At 39.6% G+C, this 21,225-nt stretch overlaps 1 protein-coding gene across 2 annotated transcripts in view; it reads right to left on the bottom strand.

Moving 5' to 3' along the window:
• LRRC1 (leucine rich repeat containing 1) overlaps positions 1-21,225 on the bottom strand; it is a 68,701-nt gene that overhangs the window by 13,666 nt on the left and 33,810 nt on the right. For both annotated transcript variants that reach the window (XM_084203570.1, XM_084203569.1), the window contains exons 5-10: positions 8,528-8,584; positions 6,920-6,983; positions 6,099-6,173; positions 4,292-4,436; positions 1,509-1,627; positions 437-520 (exon numbers count right to left, since the gene is read on the bottom strand). In XM_084203570.1, the coding sequence (XP_084059696.1) occupies positions 437-520; positions 1,509-1,627; positions 4,292-4,436; positions 6,099-6,173; positions 6,920-6,983; positions 8,528-8,584 (544 nt within the window). The remainder of the gene's footprint in view (positions 1-436; positions 521-1,508; positions 1,628-4,291; positions 4,437-6,098; positions 6,174-6,919; positions 6,984-8,527; positions 8,585-21,225) is intronic.

Raw genomic sequence — 21,225 nt, 5'->3', positions numbered from 1 at the left:
ACTGTCAAGACAGTCACTGAGCCACTTTTCAGAGTATGAAACCTTCCCTTTGATATTGGTCACAGGAGTGAGGTGAGGAAGAGTATGGCAGTAGTTTCATAATACATGTAGAAGAGACATATTGGTGTTGCATTCACCTTATCAGAACTCCAAGTCTTCAAATAGTGCAGGACCTGACACCAACACTGGGAATTGCCAGTTAAAAGCTAAATTAGACCCAAGTTAGTTACAAGTTAATTAGATCCAAGCCTTCCTGCTCAACTGCAAAGACATTTTTCACTTCCAAGCCACCAAATCACTACAGTTCAGATCTAGTGGACAAGTTTCTGCTTGTGATGAATTTGGAAAGAACTGGACCAAAGTTGCCTGGTACTTCTCACAGGCATTTGAAATTGAGAGTTTTCTGTCTCTACAATGTCATCTGCACAAAACTTACCTCTTTGGGCAAAGATGTTAATTTGTTTCTATCAGCATTCAAATTGTTCAGCTTCTTTAGTTTTCCGATGCTCTTCGGCAATGACTGTGCCAACAGAAACAAAATAATATACAAACAATTCATAAATATACAGTCAGGAAAAACCACTTAACTCACTTTTAAAATTAATTAACAGTCTGATCCACTTTCAAAATTGAAATGTAGTTAATCCTCATTACTGCCAGACTTTCCAAAGAAGATCCAAAGGTTTATACTGCAGAACAAGGGTCTAGGAATACCAGTTTCTAACACAAATTCACTCATTAATTATCTCTGCACTACAATAACAGACACACAACAGTTGTGTACAGAATGCATGTACATAGGATGCATTATCTACCTTTACACTCCCAAATTTGCTTCTCAATTAGCTATCTCCTAACTCAGGTGCTATGAACTGACTGTTGGAGAGGCATCTTAACAGTCTTAAGCTTCTAAGTCACCCAAGTACCAACTGAGCTTAAGAAATGCTCAAACCTAGTTAATTTAAAGACAGCTACTCTCCAAGCGTCAGTGTCACATGAAGTTTCAAAATAATGGAAGGAAACACCTAACAGAAGGAATTCTGACATTTTATTTTATTGGCCACATATGATATTTAACACCTGTCTAGAGCAGATCAGCAGAGCAAGGAGCAGTACAAGTTCTTCACTGCTCAGGGCTTCTATTCAGTTCCAGCAAGACTGATCCAGATAAGGCACAGCAAAAACTGGCAATAATGCAATACAGCACAAACCCCCACATCAAAACCACAACTAAGTAAGTGATACCTGCACTCCACATGCTCCAATTCTCTGACTGCTCATGAAAGACTCAAGAGTGAATATGTAATTGCTTAAGCATTTGAAGGGTGGATTGTTACTACACACAATGTGCTCTCCACATTCATTTAACAGGTAAGAAATAAGATGCATTTAAAGAAAATGCACTGCTTAGCAGTAGCAAGGGTGAGTAACCTAATGAGCCAAGTGATTCAGCACTTAACAGCAGCTCTTTTACCACCTGCCATTTGAGCAGCCATGAGCATGCCTACCTGCAGTTGGTTTTCTGTGAGAACTAGTTCAGTAAGGCTTTCACAGTCTCCAATGGAATCAGTTAGTTGGATCAGCTTGTTCTGATCAACCTTCAAAATGGACAGCCTCCGCAATTTTCCTGGACAGAAAAAACAACATGGATTTTCAGTCTAGTATCCTCCAATACCTTTAAATATGTACATTTTAACTGCTGCAAAACTTCCAGAAATCTTTGAAAACAATGAATTTTTTTTTAGGTAAAATAAAATAGCCCAAGCACTGTTTCACTTAGTGTTTGCACTATTTCTGCAAATTTTAATATCACTGAATTAATATTCAATATAAATATTCATAGCCAACATTTAAGCATAATAAATTGTAATAAAGTTACAATCTGAAGGATATCTCATGTAAATATCGAAGATCTATCTACCCAAATGCCTACAAACAAGTGAAAATTATCTGTTTGTTCCTCAATTATACCATGTTTATTAATAAAGGAATGTCCAGAAGATCACCTACACCTAACCAGCCACAGTGACCATCTTGCACTAAAGTGACAGCCCAAACCCAAACATGATCAAGGTCTCTGTCCTAACACAGAACCTAATTAGTCAGACAGGAAATCCAAGTTTATTGTTTAGATGAGAAATTAAACTTCTCTGAAGGTGATCCTGTGAGAACAAAGTACTGTTTCAGGGCAGAAAACTCAATTTGTTCTACTCCTTTGTATCAGAATGGTCTTTGGTGCAAAAGCTGACTCAGGCAGAGCCCATGACAGAGAATTCAGGAGACAATACCAGGTGCTGATACCTCACTGCCATCCCTCTGTGGTCCAAAACAGCTGCAATAGTCCAGAGTATCAAATTCACTGATGATACTAAAGCATGAAGAGATGTCTGACAGAGAAAGATAGCAACCTAAACAGAAACCCGAGGTTTAGCACAGAGAAGTGCAGAGCTCTGCAACCAGACAGAAAACCCTGTGCACCAGCACAGGCTGGGAAGTGAAATATACAGCTCTACAAGAGCACTGCTGAAAAGGACATGGATACTAAGGTGAGCACCAGGCTGAGCAGCAAACAGCAGTGAGCTCTCATCAGAAACAAACTCCAACTAGACCGCATTAGAATTATAGCCAACAGACCAATGGAAGTTGCTGTATCCTATCAACCTACAATTAGTGAAACCACACCTGTAAAATCATTCTCAGTTTCATGTGATGTCCTGTCTTCCCCTTTAACTCCCCTGTTCAAGTGACAGGGGTTTAGTAGGAAGCTATCAGGATGGCCAGAGCACACGTGAGCTGAGGCTGAAGGAGCTGGCTTTGCTGACTCCCACCAAGAGCAGCCAAGGAGGCATCTGGGAACTGCCCAGCCCCGCTGGCAGGGCAGTTACAGACACGACAGAGCCAAACTCTCCTCTGCAGGGGCAGGCGAGGCAGCAACGGCTGCAAATCACAGCGAGGTGATCCCACCTGGACATCAGGAGCAGCTTCCTCAGAGGGAGGGAGGTGGTGCAGCACTGGCACAGGCTGCCTGGGGGTGCTGGAGCTCCATCAGAGCTCTGGGGACTGAAGAGACACAACCACGGCTGACCTGAGCCAATGGTGCTGCTGAGAGCCCTGCCACAGCAGCTCCGCAGATCCACCAGTCCCACCCAGGATTCAGGGATCAGCTGGGCAATGCCCAGGAGCTTCCACAGAGAGCAGCAAGGTTCTCTTCTGCCAACAAGCTCTGTGCAGACAGGGGCATGGGCTGCTGACTTTCAGAGGCTGAAGCTCCATTTCTGATGTACAGCAATTCTACTGGCCAGCACACAAAGAGGGCTGCTACAACTCCCTGTCAAACACATTATTAGGCAGCTGTAGGACCCACAGTTGTCAGCCCACTTCCCCAAGTCTAACTTCTAGAGAAACTTTTCTTAGTCTTATATAGAATATACGGGAAGTCTTATATAGAATATATAGGAATATATAGTCTTATATAGAATATAGGGAAGGTCTGACCACTCTTTTCTGAATGTTAAATATAGTTAAACCATATTCACGAGTCCTCCTTCCCCTACACCTTTATTTTGGTTTTTTTTGTTGGTTTTTTTTTTTTTTTTTAAGTCCTCTCAAGGAGAAGGCATACTCCTACAACGTGGAACTTTCCAGAAAAACAGCTGATGAATAGAGGGGAAAAAAAATGCTTGTTTATCTACTTGTCACAACTACTGCATGGGTAAAAAACATACACCTTAAAAAAGGCACTGGTAATGCTTCAGGAACATTCTGCAGTTACTGAACCCAATCTAAGAGGTCAGACAAGGTTGTAGTTTGAATCCTCAAGGCAAGCATTATTGTGCTGCAAGGCAAAGAGTCTTCCACTAGGTTCAGTGGAGGATTAATCACATTGTCCAGTTGAAGATAAATACACATCACCATTCAAAATTCTGTATTTTTTGTAGTGATACTTTCAGCCAGTCTTATCACTTGGCCCACAGCATGTTACAAGCTAAAATTTTACAGTGTTAAAGAGTTCTGATGGTGAAATAGATACAATGGGAACTGAAGGGACATATTAACATTTATGTTGTTTGAGAAATATCAAGTGAAAACTGAAAGAGGATTATGAGGGAGTCATTATGCAGACAATTAAAATGCAGCATTAATAGAGCTATGCATTTGTTACTTAGCAAAAGGAATAAAAACCAACATGAGACAAGCTCATCTCTTGCACAAAAAGACTTGAAAAACCCAAATGACTTCCAGTTACAGTGGATTAAATGGTTCTGTGTGATAGCATTCACTTTGGACTCACCAATGCCATCAGGTAAGACCTGAAGTAAATTCTGAGAAACAAGCAAGTCTGTTAAAGAAGTCAGACCACTAATTTCTTCAGGAAGGCATTCCAATTTATTTTCAGAAACATCCAGACAAAGCAGGTTTTTCAGGTTTCCTACTTCCTGCGATACAAGGAAAAAAATTTAAGTCATGCCCAAACACGTAAGAAAGCACTTTGAAAAATGTACCATCACAATGAAATTCCACAAAGAAAAGCAATTATCTTTGCATGTCCCCTAAAAGCAGAAAAAAAGTAAATATTTACACTTTACATATGATAAACTAGCCAAGTGATTCAGTCACACTTTCTGAGTACTGGCTTCAGTAGTCAGGCAAGCTACACTGAGCACACCCAGGCAAGCACCAGCCAAACCTGGAGTCTTCCTCAAGTAAAGACTGCAGAGTTGGTTTTTTCAGAATGGCAGATTATCAACCACTACATAATTAAAGTCTACTCCTCCCAATCAACCCTAGGCAGATTAGAATTAGTCTTTCTTGGCTGCTACAGCAACATGCCACAACATCTAGGGATTTCGTATCTCCACATCTCCCAGCTACAACAAATGCAGAAATAAGAACTGGGGGTGTTGCTCTAGCAGGCACATTTGAACAGCCAAGTTATACTGCCATCACTTACTATTATTAATGACTGCTTAGGTTTTTATCATGGCAATCCAAGAGCAACCCCCATCCCCCATGCACACAGACATCCCCATGCACACTTGAACACAGATCTCATTTTAGTCATCCAAATCACCTTTCAGAGACCAGAACAGCTGATGAAGAAGTGCTTTTAACCTTTACATATATGAAATTTTCAAACAGCAATGGCTTTGATCCTAACTTACAAGATCAGTTCTTTCACTTTTGAACTGTCTGCCCCTCAAGAGGATCTTTCATTAAAAACTTAGCCTTTATCCAAAAAGTTCATCCTTTCAACTTTGGAAAAAATACACAATAATGGCCAGTTTCAATAAAAATGGCTGCTGAAATCACGCTTTACCTTTCATGAATGATCATATCTACTTACTAGGCCAAGCCAACAAAAACAAAGTCAACTAAACCTACTAAACTAACTGATTTAACAAGACACACAGTTGACAATGAGATCCATTCAGCAAGTAACAGCAAACTGCAGGAGGAATAGAAGAATAGGTTTCGACTTGGCTGTAAAGGAAAAAAGGGAAGAGGAACCATCTCACATGCTATAAAAGTTTTTAAGAAAGGGAATTTAGAGTGCTATAAGCTTTAAATGCTAAGTTCCCTCATCCTGTGACTGATGTCAGATGGGGGATTTGCCTGCATAAATCAAAATTTATATTTATGCTAATGGTTCCATTACTGTACTTCTTCTAAACACCATGTTTAAATGGATGAAGATGACTACAAAAAGTTTAAAAAAAATATTCATACTCAAAACTTTTAAAACTGCAATTCAGACAGATACACAAGGTGTGGGTTAGCTCAGACAACTTATGGCTCCCTGATCTTAGGGAAAGAACTATAAACAGAGGATGTGTCATCCTACAAATTGAACAATGTGCCTATTAGGAAACAATTCCTTTGTCAAAATGCTTAAAAGAAAATTTCTGACAACATACAGTATCATGGCCAATCCCTTGCAGAGGAATTTTTCAAGAGAAAACGCTTACACACCCAAAACCAAACCCAGGCAAAGTAGATTGAGAAAATATTCCATTTTAAAGCACTTCCCTGTAGGAATGAATGAACATGTTTTCTTTCAAAAACATCGTCAAAACAGTAGCAGCAGAGCTCATTTTTACCTGAGGTATTTCAGCTAATTGGTTTCCATCCAACCAAAGGTCTTTAAGATTGAAAAGTGCACCAATTGTTTCTGGCTATAACATAAAAAGCAGTAAAGTTAAGTAGCATAGTAGCTTCAAGTAAAAAAAGTTGCTACCCCACAATTACAGTCTAAGTAAACCAATTCTTACTGCACTATTTAGAGGTGCCTTGGTTAGAAGTAGCAAGGGTGACTAAGTATTTGGGAACTCCATCATACAAATTAATTGCTATAGATTAATAATATACCATTCTTTGCTGGCATGCACTAACAAATTGCCTGCACACCCTTGCCCTACTGAAAATCCATCCAACATTTACCTGAATCACTTTAAGGAGATGACAGATATATTTTTGGAAGATTGATCTGCAACAATGTAGGACCTCTTGACCCTCCACAGCTTTGCCTCTATCCCTTCCCAAAGATCCCCACTCTCACCCTGGAAATTTTACTTTCATCTGTGCTTAGCCCATCCAGCTCCTGACACAAGTCCATGTGGTCATTGCAACTGCAAGCACAGACAAGATTTTGTGTCCCTCCACTCCTTCTTATTTCCATAAAAAAAGCTGTGCTGCACTCTCATTTTCTACAGATCAGCTGCAGTTTTTGGAGTAAAGTGATACTGTACTGAACAAGACTAAACAGATATGAAAGCACCAGCTCACTGTCAAAATTCATCTGTCAAAATTCATCTCCCTCCATGAATTTTTCTTTCTTCAGTTTTGGACACCCTACAACCTATTTAATCTAAATATGCATAAGGCAAGACCAATGTGCAGTTTCAGTGGTATGTTCTCTTACCAAATGATAAAGTTCATTGTTTCCTAAATCAAGTTCTTCTAGTCGCTGCAGCTGGGCAAGTGATCTGAGATGAGATAAATCAAAACAAAACCACATTAGACTAAAGCAACAGAAACCCCATGTATTTGAATAAGCTCATTTTACTGAAACTTGCATTTCAAATGACAATGTACTGTAGGCAGACAGTTATTTTACCAGGCACAGACTGTTTGCAGTAGTATCTTACTGAAAAAATAATTTGGTTTGTCAGTGTAACTGTATGACCTTGAAACTTAAAACTTAGTACAGGCAATCAAATAATTACTTTTTTTTTTTTCAACAATACGTCCCTGGGGGTAGCAAATGCCACATACTTTAGTACAGTTAGTTAGATTTACTTTTAGGAAAAATTTACAGTTATGCAACTGGATAAAAATTACCCATAGTGATCACATAACTATGTGACTCAAGACTCAATATCCATCATTTGTCTTCTCAACATGATCCATCAATTTCTGAAATACTTCTGGTTTTGAGACTGCAAACAGAGGGAAGAAGCACAAAAGAGAGGGCCACCCTTCAAATCAGGCTCACAGAGCTCTTGCTTACTTTCCCCGAAGCTGCAGTAGCACAAAAACCAGAGAATTGTCAGCTACATTACTGACAGTCAGAATTTTCATGGAGCAATAAAACTGTCAACATTTTTGATAGCTTCATACTGACACTGCATGGCCCAACTTAGCTGGCAATTCCTATCTTCTGACCACTGACATAAAGTATCTTGTGGCTCAGTGCTATGAACAGCCACAACCAAGGCACTTGGGTAGATTGACAGGAAAAAATTACCCCAAAGCAACCGGGGAAGAAATTGTGATTTAAAAAAGTTAAATCTTTTAGTATCTATTAGATTACCTAAACAAGCAGAACAGGAGTCACCAAAACTCTTGCAAGAAGCAACCAGATAGTGAAGGAAGGAAGGAAATTCTTTCACGAGAGAAAGAAAAGGCTGCTCCCAGACAGACAAAAAGGATGCCCAAAGTATAGGATACCTTATTAGTCTACCACCAATTCCTCTGCCACAATACAGACAGTACAGAGACATCTGGATAACTTTTTTCTCCAAAAATCACAGTGGGTGAAGTCAGACTTCAGCTATCAGTAGGCCTAGTTTGCTACCAAGGGTTTCACCTCCCGGTTTTAGAAGCTTTTGTCTACTCAGCCCTGAATACAAACCCTTATTTAAATGCTATAAAGGTCTAGAGTGAAAATCTGGATGCTCTTACGGCTCTACTTTCACAGTGACAGAATTTCACCATGAGAACAACCCAAACCACCAGTCCCACTGCAGATGGGCTTGTCCAGTGCATGCAGGACATGTTTGGTGATGATGTAGGTCATACAGAATATTTTTTTTTAGAACAAAGACAATCCATGCAGGTTCCTGCTACTAACCAAGTACAACTAGAAGTAATGGCTGTAAGTAGATGTTGCTAAAAGAAGGCTGTATCTCGTGTTGTCAATTGGCTTTGAATATTTTTTTCTAGCTGTCATCCAGTTTCATATGTTGGCAGATTTTAAGAATAAGAACACTTTATGTCAATGTAATGAAACACGTGCAATGTGACTTACTCAGGTAAATATGTCAGCAAATTTTCTCTCAGTTCCAGTGAAGCCAGGTTATAAAGACTAAAAAAAAACCCAAAAAAACACATTTTAATACCATCTTACTTTTTATATTCCACGTTCTGTGAAGAAAAGTGTGCATTCACACAGTTTAAGACAAGTTGCTATAAACTGATTTTTTTGTTGTTTTAATTACACCAGATCATCTTGTGAAAGGCAGAATAGAAAGTTTTTGCTTGTTTCTCTGTGATATTTCAACAGATTAAAGCTAGAAAGTAAACAGACAAAACGCAAATTTCTATGTGTTAAAAGATTTGTAGTAGCTGCAAGCTACTAAATAGAGTGTATAATATCTGAACTGCTGTTACTTACAGGCTTTCAGAATCTGGCATGGGCTACCAAAGTTAGAGAGCACCAGGTAAACCCATCACTGCCCTAATGACAGCGTGCTCATTACTCTAAGTGACATGATGCTGCTAAGCGGCTCGCTTACTCCAGATCCCAGGCTTTTACCAGCATCACCATAGCAACATTCAGATTTCTCAGGGGTTTATTTATGACTAAATGGAACACAAGGAGTCAGACATTATCCCAACACTATAATCTGCTCTAATCCTCCGCCATCCCAGGGAAAAATGAAAATCAGATATGGTGACTGCAAATAAGTTTTTGACAACAGAATTATGTTTTGTCCTGGTGTGCAGGGAAGGGGGACAGTGTGCTAGGCCTTGAATAAAATCTAGATAAAAAACAAGAATTCCATTAAAATTTGAAATAGATGTTAATTCTAAATTGCACACTTTAGGGGAAAAAAAAACCAAATAAGTCCATGCAATCAGACTACATAAAACTGAAACATTTTCTCATCTCAAACAATACCAGCTTACCAAATTACAGAATAATTAGTTAGCTCCAGTAAAAAAACAGCTGATAATAAAACACAAACCTCAAAAAAAAAAAAAGAGAGAAATAGAGAAATCTTCACATTGCAACTTCAGTACAGTTATCTAAGCAGAGAAAAGCAACAGAATTGATGTAATGACTACTTAAAAGGGAAAGAAGATTTTTCATGGATTGACTTTTGATGGTGTCTGAAAAATAAATCCGTATCTCATGCACCTGTTTCATACTGCATTCAAAAAAACAGTGAATGAAATCTCATGGGAGCTTTGATTACAGTCTCAGCAGCCCTTTCCAGCTTTTAAAATAAGCACATTTTACTCATTTTACTCACTGGGTTCTGTATCCCTCCAGAAGTACAGTTTAAATATACCATACAAGCAAAGACACTTCAGTAGAAGTCTATTGCAAATTCAATTAAAAGATAAGTGAGAATAACTCTGCTACTGCCACTCAAAATCATTGACAGAAATATGCAAGCCATCACTCCAACAACACAAGAGAACACTCACACATAAAAATTTTAACATTATAAAACACAAGTCAAGATGGGACAGGGTATCCAACATCCTCAAGGAAGCCAAACAAGTGGGAGAGGGAAGGGGTGATGAGAACCACTTCTCTCCAGAAGGAATGTGGGTCTGGTCTTGCTGGCATTGCCACCCACAGACTGCCATTACATTCATGTTCACAGGTTTTCTAGAAACCTCTTTCCACCTTCCTTTGAATGTTCTACTTTTACTTCAAGCATGTATTAGGTGAGGTCCATGATTCATTTTTATCAAGAGAATACAAAAGAGATGTGCACACCTCCAAGCTGCCTGGTAATCTTGTGTTTACACATCACCCTGCATCTGCTTATCTCCCTCCCCATCACGCTGAAGTGTTGATGAGTAAAATGGTGCAATCTCTTAATTTCTTCTCTTACCTCAGACACCACTTTGGCTGTGGCTGAACAGAAATCTTTGTCAGAAAAGCATATTCAACAGCAAGAACTCGGGAACCACCATCTTAACCAGCTGCATCGTATCATTAATTGGGCAGGCCAGTGAATCAGCTCAAGAAACTGATCCTGCTCAAAAATAACCCCGCAAGGAGAGTGGCACAGATCCCCAATCCAGAACAGACTAAATCCCCTGAGACACCTGGGCCAGCACAGCTGCCAGGAAGGTGCCAGGAAGGCAGCTGTGCTGCAGCACTGGGAGCACTCACTGGCAGCTGTGCCCTTGTGAGCACCCTGAGCATCTCTCAGAGTGACTGTGGCCCACCACAGTCCCAGCCAAGGTTCTCTTCTTGTGGGAGTCAGCAACCTGCCAGATTATGGTTTCATCTCTAAGGACACAGCTTTCTGAGAAATGCTTGATTTATTCTACAGCCGTTCTCACCCAGAGCATGCTCACCACCCTAACTCACCCGGGAACAAAAGAAAAGATACTGCTCCACCCTCCTTTATCCTTTCTACTGCTTCCAAGGTCTTGAGTCCAAATCCAACATAAGCAGACCCCAATAAGCAAAATTAAGCTTCCCACCAATACAGAGACCTAAGTCTATGAAGTTTAAACCAGCAAAGCTGCATCATTAGAGTGAAATACTATGTTTAAGATGGATCCATTTCATAAAGAGGACAGAAAATGAAAGGAAATTTGCCACTTATTATTCTTAAATCTTGACTAGTTACAGAAACAGCTCCCAGCAAACCTATATGCTGCAACATAAAATGTGCCAGCTACCATATAAAACAGTACCCTATAGAAGACAGGCTGACATACTGAAGCACTAATCTCCAATACATTAAAAAGCACATGTATAGCTTGTCCTACATTTACCAATGGGCTCTTAACAAATTGTGTATGTACTAACACTTTTCTGATTTTATGTTCTGTTAAGAACCACAATTTTAAGTCTTTTGCAAGAAAAATTCTATGTGAATTCTTGAAAATTCTTGTTATTTTTCAAATATCTTTCCTGATTTAGTAACACTCTCTTCAGAAAGTACAATCCTTCCTCCTCTCAGCTACAAATAGCTATTTCTCACAATACACTAAATGAAATAATTTCTTTTTTCCCTACACCCTTAATTTTACAGGTGCACTGTCAGTCCAGTATTTCTAAAGTCCCTGAAATGAATGAAAGCAAGCCATACCTTACTGATTTCAGAATCCTCCCCTAATTCTAATATCCATCTTGTAGAGAAAAATCAGTCACGGGAAGTTACCATAAACACAAAGGCAATAGCAATCTAATTTACTCAGACTAAAGAAAGATCCATCAGCAGCTGTTCACCAACTGCATTTAGAAATGCAAACACACCACAGAGCATTGCAGGCTGCTTTCCAACAAACAGTCCTCACTCCCCAAAAAATAAAAAAATCCAACAGAAAATGCACAAGCAAATGCAATTTATATTCTAAAGGAGAAAAAAAAAACCCACAAAACAACAGCAAAAAGAGAAAAAAAAACCAACAAAAAACAAACATACAAAAAACCCAGTATCAGAAGATATTTCACCACGGTTGAAAAAAGCATTAATATTGAAATAAATCTCACTACAAAAGCTACCACACAGACCTCAAACACTGAGCATGTGTGTGAAATTACTGAGCACAAGGAAACAGGTAAACCAAGCGGAGGATGAAGGAAACTGAAATAATTACAAGCTTTCCATCTCAGCATTCCAGACGACTTCTGGTGTAAGGCTGGAACCAAGTTGAATTTAAAGGTACAACATGGATAAAAATGTCAGTTTCAGTATCAACCAGATAGAATTGTTCAGCAATCTACCTGCAGAAATGTAGATACTGGTATTCATTGTGTGAGCTAGAGGAATGAGGAGGATGTGAAATCAGGAACTGAGAACAAAACTAATAGCAACAAAGTAGACAAAAATGCTGGAAGTGTCTTTCCTGATCATTCCTGTCAGGTTTTGAAAGAGAAACGTGCAATTCAACACAATCTACAGAGAGGGAACACCACAAATATTCCTTCATCAACTGCAGCAGTCTACTCTAAAACAAAAAGTAGACTAGAATCATCCACTAAACCCAGAAACAATGCCTGTTGTTCTTTTTCTTCCAAAGCAAGTCCGTTTGGATTGATTACAACGAGATTATCAGCACCATCATGTTCCACAAAAAAACCTTTTCACAGACAGTTGACTCGCTAAACAGCACAGATTTACTGCAATAAGTTTAAAAACATCATTGAAGTTAAAAAAAAAAAAAACAGGAGAAAAAAAAGACAGCTGTTCTGCAGTTGCTCTGGATGAAATTCCATTTTCAGTGTACAGCAGACATTAAATGTCCCCTTTTTTTAAAAAAGTTATAAAACACAAAACTGCTCTGAGTTTATCCTAGAACTTTAACCTTGAGGGAGAGTTGCAGCATATTCCTCTATCTGTGGGGACAGAGTCAGCCTTAGGAGTAACAAAAAGACAGCACAATGCACATGCCCCATTTCTATCACAGTCCCTGCTAAAAGACTAGGAGCTCCAAGCCCTTGGCAGAGACCAGCAAAGGTTTCTGAAAGAGGCACCGGGAAGCATGATAAAACACATGCTATTTCCTTGTGGGAAGAAAAAAAAAGGCTAAAGTTATGGAAGTGGAAAGAGAAAATGTGGGAAAAGCTAGGAGAAAACAAAGATAAGATGATAAAAAATAATTGATATAAAAGCTGAAGATGTTCAGTCAATAAAACCTGAACAATGCCCTTCTCTTGATTAATAAAAGCTACATTTTTCACCTTATGTCAAAAGCAGCACACAGCTGAGCCAGCCCAACAAGAGTACAGGCCTTGGGAAATAAGGAAGCAAAGTTGGAAGAGATGAAGATCTAAAGCACCTGCAGAAATCCATGGCCCAATACACACCCCTTCCAGCAAGTTTCAGCTGGTTAAGGGAATATAAAATCCCAAATGTAATTTTCCCTCACATTTGTAAAACTGCAAAAAGAAGGGGAAGACAGGAGAATGGGCATAGCCCCCATATCTATACAGGATAAGATAAGGTCCTGCACAGTAAGGATAGGTAAGGTGAGAACACAGCATAGATTCTGAATATGGTCTGGTATTACCTTCTTTGTGCAGCAGCAATGACTACAGAACACAGCCCAAGGATGCAGCACACAGAAATGGGAGATTTAGTCCACATTTTGACCAGTGCACCAGTTCCAAATCCCTACAGTTCACTGGGCCAGCACCTGAAGATTGCTGGTACTTAGATACCCTGCCTGGGTATACAGCACATACACTGAAACATCCATCATGACAGTAAACTGGGAAGGAAAGGAGTCTAAACTAGGCTATTTACTTGTGCACAAAAGAAATCTGGTTTATCTGTCTATTTAAGGGTATTCCAAGACATAAGGTAATTGTGATACTCTGACAATGGCATAAAAGTGCATTAAACCAGCCATATTTAAATATATTCCAGCCCATAGCCACTGGCCAAATAAAACTACCAGTAACATGTATGACCCTGCCCCAGGACACACCAGTTAGATGACTACAGACCCATGTGACAGGATCCTAGTAAGCTACTCCCATCCCACAAGGCTTCCAGCTGCAGATCAACAATGCACCGAGAGCCTGGTGCTTAGCAGCTTTTATTCTCCAAGAAAATGACACAGTTAATCAATAACTAGCTAGCTCTCAAAATACCACTTACTCAGACTCTAAGTATTTGAAGGTACAGCATATACCTTTGGGATAGGCTCCTGTGCCAAGTCACTCCCAAAAAAACCCCTCTTTTTCTTCTCCTCTCTTGAGTGTTTCCTCAACTGCACACAGACCTTGAAAAGACCAAATGTCCAAACTCCCAAGGCTACATCAACCACATCATCCTGGTCTGCATAAAACCAGTGTGGCCAGCAGGTCGAGGGAACTGGTTCTATTCTGCACTGCTGAGAGCCCACCTGGAGCACTGCATCCAGCTCCAGGGGCCCCGGCACAGGAAAGGCACAGTCTTGCTGGAGCAGAGCCAAAGGAGGGCCACAAAAATGATGAGAGGACTGGAGCACCTATCCTATGAGGACAGGCTTGCAGAGGTAGCATTTTTCAGTCTGGAAAAGAAATTTTTTATGATGAGGGCAGTGAGACACTGTAACAGGACGCTCTGAGAAGCTGCAGATGCCTCCTTCCTAGAAGCCAAAGTCAGACAGAACAGGGCTTTGAGCAACCATATCTAATGAAAGGCCTTTCTGCCCACAACAGAAGGGCTGGATCAGATGATCTCTGGAGGTTTCTTCCAACCAACCCAAACCAAACCACTCTATCAAATTACGTGCTTAAAGTTGGATTCTTTCAAGAGCTCCTGTAGCGTGTACCCATTTTCAGAGTTAATTACCACTTCAGTTCTTCCCTGAGTCTGCCTTACTTCTCCCAGTTACTACACCTGCCAGCAACCTACCTTCCCCTGTGTCTGAACAACCAGCTCCATGTGCATTTTTGGAATCATGACATTTCCAATGCAACAGAAGCAGTATCGGCCACATAAGAATTCATATCCATTATACGGCAACCTACAAACAGTAGAATAGTCTTGCCTTGGTTATTTTTTGCTCATAGAAACTTGTTTTACAATGTGAATGATAAAAAAGAGCACTGATGAACTTTTCTAAAACTAATTTGACAGAACTGAAAAAGAGACCTTCTGCCCACACCATGCCATAGAGGAGAGTGATCAATGCAAATTCTTAGGTAGTGAATGCCAGAAATTCTTAGATGAGTTAGAAATTACAGGAAGTATTAATTTCCTAATTGAGGGCACTTCCTTATTTCAAAACCAACTGATCTTCACACATATGAAGTCCTGTGGTTCTACCTTGGAATACAAGAGAAACTGGAAAAGCAACCAGAAGCCAAAGTAACTAGATTTGATTTTAATTATATTTTTATTTTGTCTCACCAGTATGGTTAAAGACCACTCTTCCAGAAATATCTTTGAAAGCTTTCCTCCTCCTCCTCCTCCTTATTGGAGGCAAAGTAACTTCATGTAACTTATATCTAAATTAAACACTATTCTTTCCTCTCAAGTTGAAATGTATAATATTCAGGAGAAATACAGGGGAAAGGCATGAGCCTTTCTGTAGCAGTCCACTTTTAGAGCTTGATAAGTGGACCAGCAGTCTAGCAGTAATTCTTGTAACAATATCTGAAATTAGGGATTAATGTTCTTCACATTTGCAATTTCTACAGAGCAGGGAGAATATGACACAAATTAGGGTGGGGAAATACTCCTTCCAAAGACTGATTTTAAACAGGAACCAAAGAAGTGAAGTTGACGATTTTGCCATCCTGGATCTTAACAGAAAGGACTCTCTGACTGAAAGTCAGAGAAAAGTGCATTTGCATAGTCAGTGACTTGAATTGAATTGTCAATACCATTAATTGGCTCATAAAAAGCTACAGATCTTCCACAAGTAAAAACAGGATAAAAAGGCATTGTTATCAGCCACTAAGGGAGGGAAAGCCTCAATAGATGGCCAGTAGTACAAGTCACATTCAAATTTTAAATTAAGTTCTACATTTTATGGCCAAGGAATTCCCTAAATGTGTTACAGAGATAGTCTAAATTGGTCTTACTTGCTTAACAAGACTACTGAAATGGACTGAGAAGGCTAAGCCAGGCCACTATTACAAGAAAATTTTTGTTTTTAAAATATTGTCCACTCATGCAACATCAGTTTTCAATGACTTCAATAAAAATGGAATTATTTCACTTTTTAAAAATACTGCTAAATGTATGTTAAATCTTTTTCTTGTGTAACATAAAGGATGCAACATCTCTTGTTTGAAGGCCAGATGGCACTGCATTCACTATTACATTGCTACTGTTCCTGAAATAAACTTCCGAGTTCTTAACATTCAGTTTTGCCATTTACCAACCAGTTGTGATTAACAGTGAATGCTCTACCTACTCAAACTCTGTAAATATTTCTTGCCATGCTAAATTCAGTTAAGCCACAGCAGGAGTTTTTAATACTATTTATATCAGCCTAGCCAGACCACCTACATATAGCCCTCCCTGTACGTATTTGTGAGACAAGCTTCCCCATCACTTCTGTCCTGTCATGTAAGACTCCATGTGAATAAGACATTATTAAAAAAAACCTGAAAAGAGAATTAAATTGCCTTGTTCCACACAATTTTAAGAACATTTTCCATTCTGTGTGATGCTACCAGATGCATAATCTACACTTGGAGCATCCAGGCATACACTAAGCAAAACACAGGCACGGACTGGCCCGAGAATCCATTCTAAGGATTAGTATGCCATTCTGATCTGCTTCTGGACCGTCTGTGTTGAGCAGCTCACCCTTGCCTTTGAAGATCTTTTATTCTCCAGCTAATTCTTCCATGATCAACATTAGAGATTCCGTTTCAGAAGCTGCTGAAAACTTTGAAACCTCTAGAATTAAACATATATATGCAAAACCATCATCCTCAGTGACTAACACGAAATCTCTGGGTACTTGTGGTTCCTTGACTGTTGAAAAGCATGCCTCTAACAAATATTTCTGCAAAACAATGCTCCAAAAGCACAGTTACATTTGTTCTATTCTTTTCATTATGTTCACTTCCATAATGAAATGCCTATTTCAGCATTCTACCTGCTAGCTGCAAATGTTAAGAGGAAAATATCTCTGCTTACCTGGTAATTCCCTTTCAGTAGTAATGTTCCACAGATCCATTCAGCCTGCTTGCAGCTTGGGGGTAAACCAGACTCATCAGTCATCAACATCAGAATATCCTTCACATCTAAAGAAATTCACCCCTCCCCACATCAAAAGTTTCTGAAGCTAAAATAAAGCTATGCTACTTTCTTACATCACAGATTGTGCAACTGTCTTTAAAAAATGGGAGTGGAGGGGGAAACTGTGAATGATGGGGATACTACAAATTATTATATTTCTGTGATCTTTTGTTGAATCCTCAGGATTTTGAAATCATGTCCAAGTAGGAGACCATCTGTGTACTTTTAGGGGAAGAATAAAGATTGCATAGAGCAGAGGAAAGCTTTTTTCATCTGCCATGTAGGAACTTTCAAAATACCCTACCTGCCAGTCATGAATAATCTTTTACTTTAAAGCTTAACATCAAAAAAAAAAAAAAAAAAAAAAAAAAAAAGTAATCTGGTAATCTTTATCTTTCCCAGGCACAGACAAGACTGTTGAAAAAATGGTGAAAGCTAAAACCTGGATATGAGTTAGGTGTCTGGTGTGCCAATGGGCAGCAGGTCTTCAATCATAGTTTAAAATCCACTGGTGAAGCTCTGCCCTTTGCTTCAGCTGTTTAAGAATTTAGTTGATTTTGCCACCCTTAGAGACTGTGACAGATAACTGTCTTTTCCAGATATGCATTTCATGCCGAAATGACTGTTTTTCAGCTAAGGCAAATTCCTCATGAAGCACTGTTCTGACAGTCCAACGCTAGATTAAACATTACTGACACATAAAAGGCTTTCCAAAGAAGGTACCTGGATCTTATTCAAGCCTAAGAACCAAAAATAAATAACAAACACACAAAGCTGACACAATCTCTCTTCTCTTTCTAGACCAGAAGACCACTATGCAGATCCCTAAAATCATCAGTCTTTACTGGGAAATGCCAATATTATAGTGGCCTGAAGCCAACACTACAGAATGAACACATATGGACAAGAAAGGTGCTGGAATATTCATACTATTATTATAAGACATGCCCTAGGAAGCCTCACAGACGTCCCAACTTATTCAAATATCCTTATGCACAAATACTCTGATTTTCAATTTCAGGAAAAAGTCATGCCCTGTGTTTTGGCTGCTATGTGAATAAGGAAGTATTAAAGAAAAATAATCCTAGAAGCAAGGGGAAATTCCTAAATGTTACCCACGCTGGGAGGAACAGGTTATGCCTGCTTGTTGGGCAGCTCTAGACACAGACGGCCCTGCAGAAGAGGCAAGGAAACTAGACCTGCTCTCATTAGTCTGAGAAAGGCTGTAAAAGACACTCCTACTCACAGCTTAAATGGTGTAACTTGTTTCTCCAAATAGTACAACTAGCCAACAGGACAAGTCCTGCTCCAAACTGCACCCACCTAATTATCAGCTTAAGTATCTCCCATGCAATAGCATTCACTGCTTTACTCCAAATAGGAACCAAACCATGAGTTAAGAGAAAAAATCACAGAGAAACACAAAAAGCAACACTGGTAATATTAGGACATCTAGTCTGTTATCCAGTCCTGTGCTGATCATACATCTTTCTAGAAAGCCCTGAAACAATACATGAGCTTAAAAGAAGTAGGTTTGATCCAGCAAGAAAAAACAGCACATGAAACCAGGGAAGCAGACTGAGTGGTCACACAGAGTGAGAAAAGCTGGCATACTGGGAGCATGGCTATGCATGAGCAAGAGGAAAGACAAAAGGTTCAAGGAAAGCCTTGCCTATGTTCTTCAAACATCCAGTTGTAAGTACTTAAAAATACTCCTTTTGGCAATACAAAGGAAAATAAAAATATAGAAGATCTGTGCAGAAAAATGCTTAACAGCACAGTGAAAGTACTGATGGAACTCTACATATCAGCAGTTTGAACATGTTCAGACACTGGCCTGGGACAGTGAAGCTGAACTCTGGCACTCATACATCAGACCATGGGAAAACAGACTGGAGATCTGAATGCACAAGGAAGACACACTTCCAGGAAGGGTTTGCCACAAGGCAATTCAGGTCTATTATCTGCCATTAGTAAGAACTTACTAACGCTAAAGTACTGCTGGTTGTAAAAGATTTGCCATTGCTTTTGCTGTTTCCCCATTTAAGGGCAAATTTCCATCACCACAAGATTGTAAGTAGGTAGCTTAAAAAAAAAAAAAAACCAAAACAACAACAAAAAGGGAGAGACACTAAGTACATACTGATCTCTGTACTACACAAAGATGAGCTAGAGACTTCACTGGCTGTTCTAGGCAGTTTCCTAGACAGCACCACAAGACTCTAAGCAATTAGGATGCATTTCTCAAAGCTTCCCCACACCATAAGACTGTAAGCAATTAAGATGCATTTTTCAAAGCTTCCCCATACTCCAATGGCCAGAAGACCTGCAGCAAGCACAAGGACTTCAAATCTTTCCCCAAACAAGTCCAACTCTAGTAGAATAAATACCAGTATATATTTGTTTGCTCACTATTTGCCAGATCTCACATAGAACCCATTGGTCCAGCCTGTTCCATCAAATAACAACATGCATTATTATCCAAAGCATACTGAAACTCCAATAAGGCATTTGCAAACACATCCAAACACCTTTTACAGACTGACTTAGTCTGCTCAGCCAGAAAAACAAAATTAGCACTACCTTTCAACTCCCAGCATTGGGGGAATGGGGTCCAGCAGATGAAAACAGAACAAAGGAAGGAACAGCAAGTACAAGTTTGTGGGTTTTACCTTTGGAAAAGCCACAGAGCATTCCACTGCTTTCACCAAATACAAGGTGATTGGCAGCACCATCAAATTCACTTCCAGTAAATGATGAAAATTTTGGCAAATAAAATAGGACAGTTGCACGTGTTGGTAGCCAGACTGAAAAAAAATTCCTACTTATAGATCTAATGCTAAAAAGTCAATAAAATTCACTCTCAGAAGTGATCCATAACGACTTCAGGTTGCAGTTCCAGCTCACTACAAGATCTCCCAATAATTTCGAGCTGGAATCAGGTAGGATCTCTCTGTTGGACATTGCTCAATAGACTTCAGGAACAGTTACATTTTGGGTGGACACCCCATGAGTTTCCCTCATGCAACATTATCATTCTCCTGAGTTCAAAACCATGCATTTTCAGTCCAAGCTTCCTGTTGACTTCCCAACACACTCACACCTATTTTGAATACCTGATAAGGCAAAAACAACAGCCCCACACATCTGTTTCTGCTTCTTTAAAAATAAACCTGATAATAAAAGTTTCTACTAATGAGATTAAAGTGTTTTGGTAAAAATACAGTATTCATATTCTAAACAGCTAATGTGGGAACACTTCCCAGATCAAAGCAGGCCTGTCAGACTTGAATAAAGCCTAACCCTCCATAAGAATTCACCAAGACCACCAGGACAAGCTTGTGGCCCTTCCTGGCACAAGTGAGGATGCCATATTTTTAGTTTCAATGTCAAGGATCAGATACTGATTTTAAAAGTGGATGGGTTGCATTGCTCTGTTCTGTAAGAGCTGATGCTGAAACTGCTTAGGATCAGCATGAGGCAAATTTTTACCTTTCTTTCTTGCACAGCTCCACACATCAACATCACTACAAATTACGGTATCACCATTTTAACTGGACCTGTTTCCAGTCATTTGCTCCAAAACAGAGACTATCACCAGTCATACACCAAATGAGAGGCAGAACAATCAAGAAGCCAGAGCCACCACAGCCAGTGGGCTCTCTGGGAAGCCAACAACCTTCCTGTAGCTACTGTCTGCAAAGCAGCAGTCCACAGCATGCTTTTGGGAATTGTCATGTTTCTTCTATTTATTTTCAGAATCAGGCAGGATCCCAGATTTTGTGCCTTGATTTTCAGTAAATGCAAAGCCTGAACAGGCCTTTTCTTAGCTGCCAGTGCTGAAAAAGCTGCATGAAAAGTTATGTGAACTTTTACATGAAGGAAGAATACCACAATATATCACAGTATGAGTATCACAACATGGCCCATGCAATTTTTAGGTAAGACTCTGCCCCAGTCACTGGGCACACGCTATCTGTACCTGTTAGTGCTTGCGGGAGGTTTCAAAAGAGATTTTCCACTTCTGTTACAGCTGGTGTGCTGCCAGCTGAGAGCT

This window comes from Fringilla coelebs, assembly GCF_963513975.1.
Source record: "Fringilla coelebs genome assembly, chromosome: 3".
Taxonomy (NCBI): domain Eukaryota; kingdom Metazoa; phylum Chordata; class Aves; order Passeriformes; family Fringillidae; genus Fringilla; species Fringilla coelebs.
The sequence above is the reverse complement of the archived record's forward strand: the minus strand, read 5'-3'. Positions and strand labels throughout refer to the sequence as shown.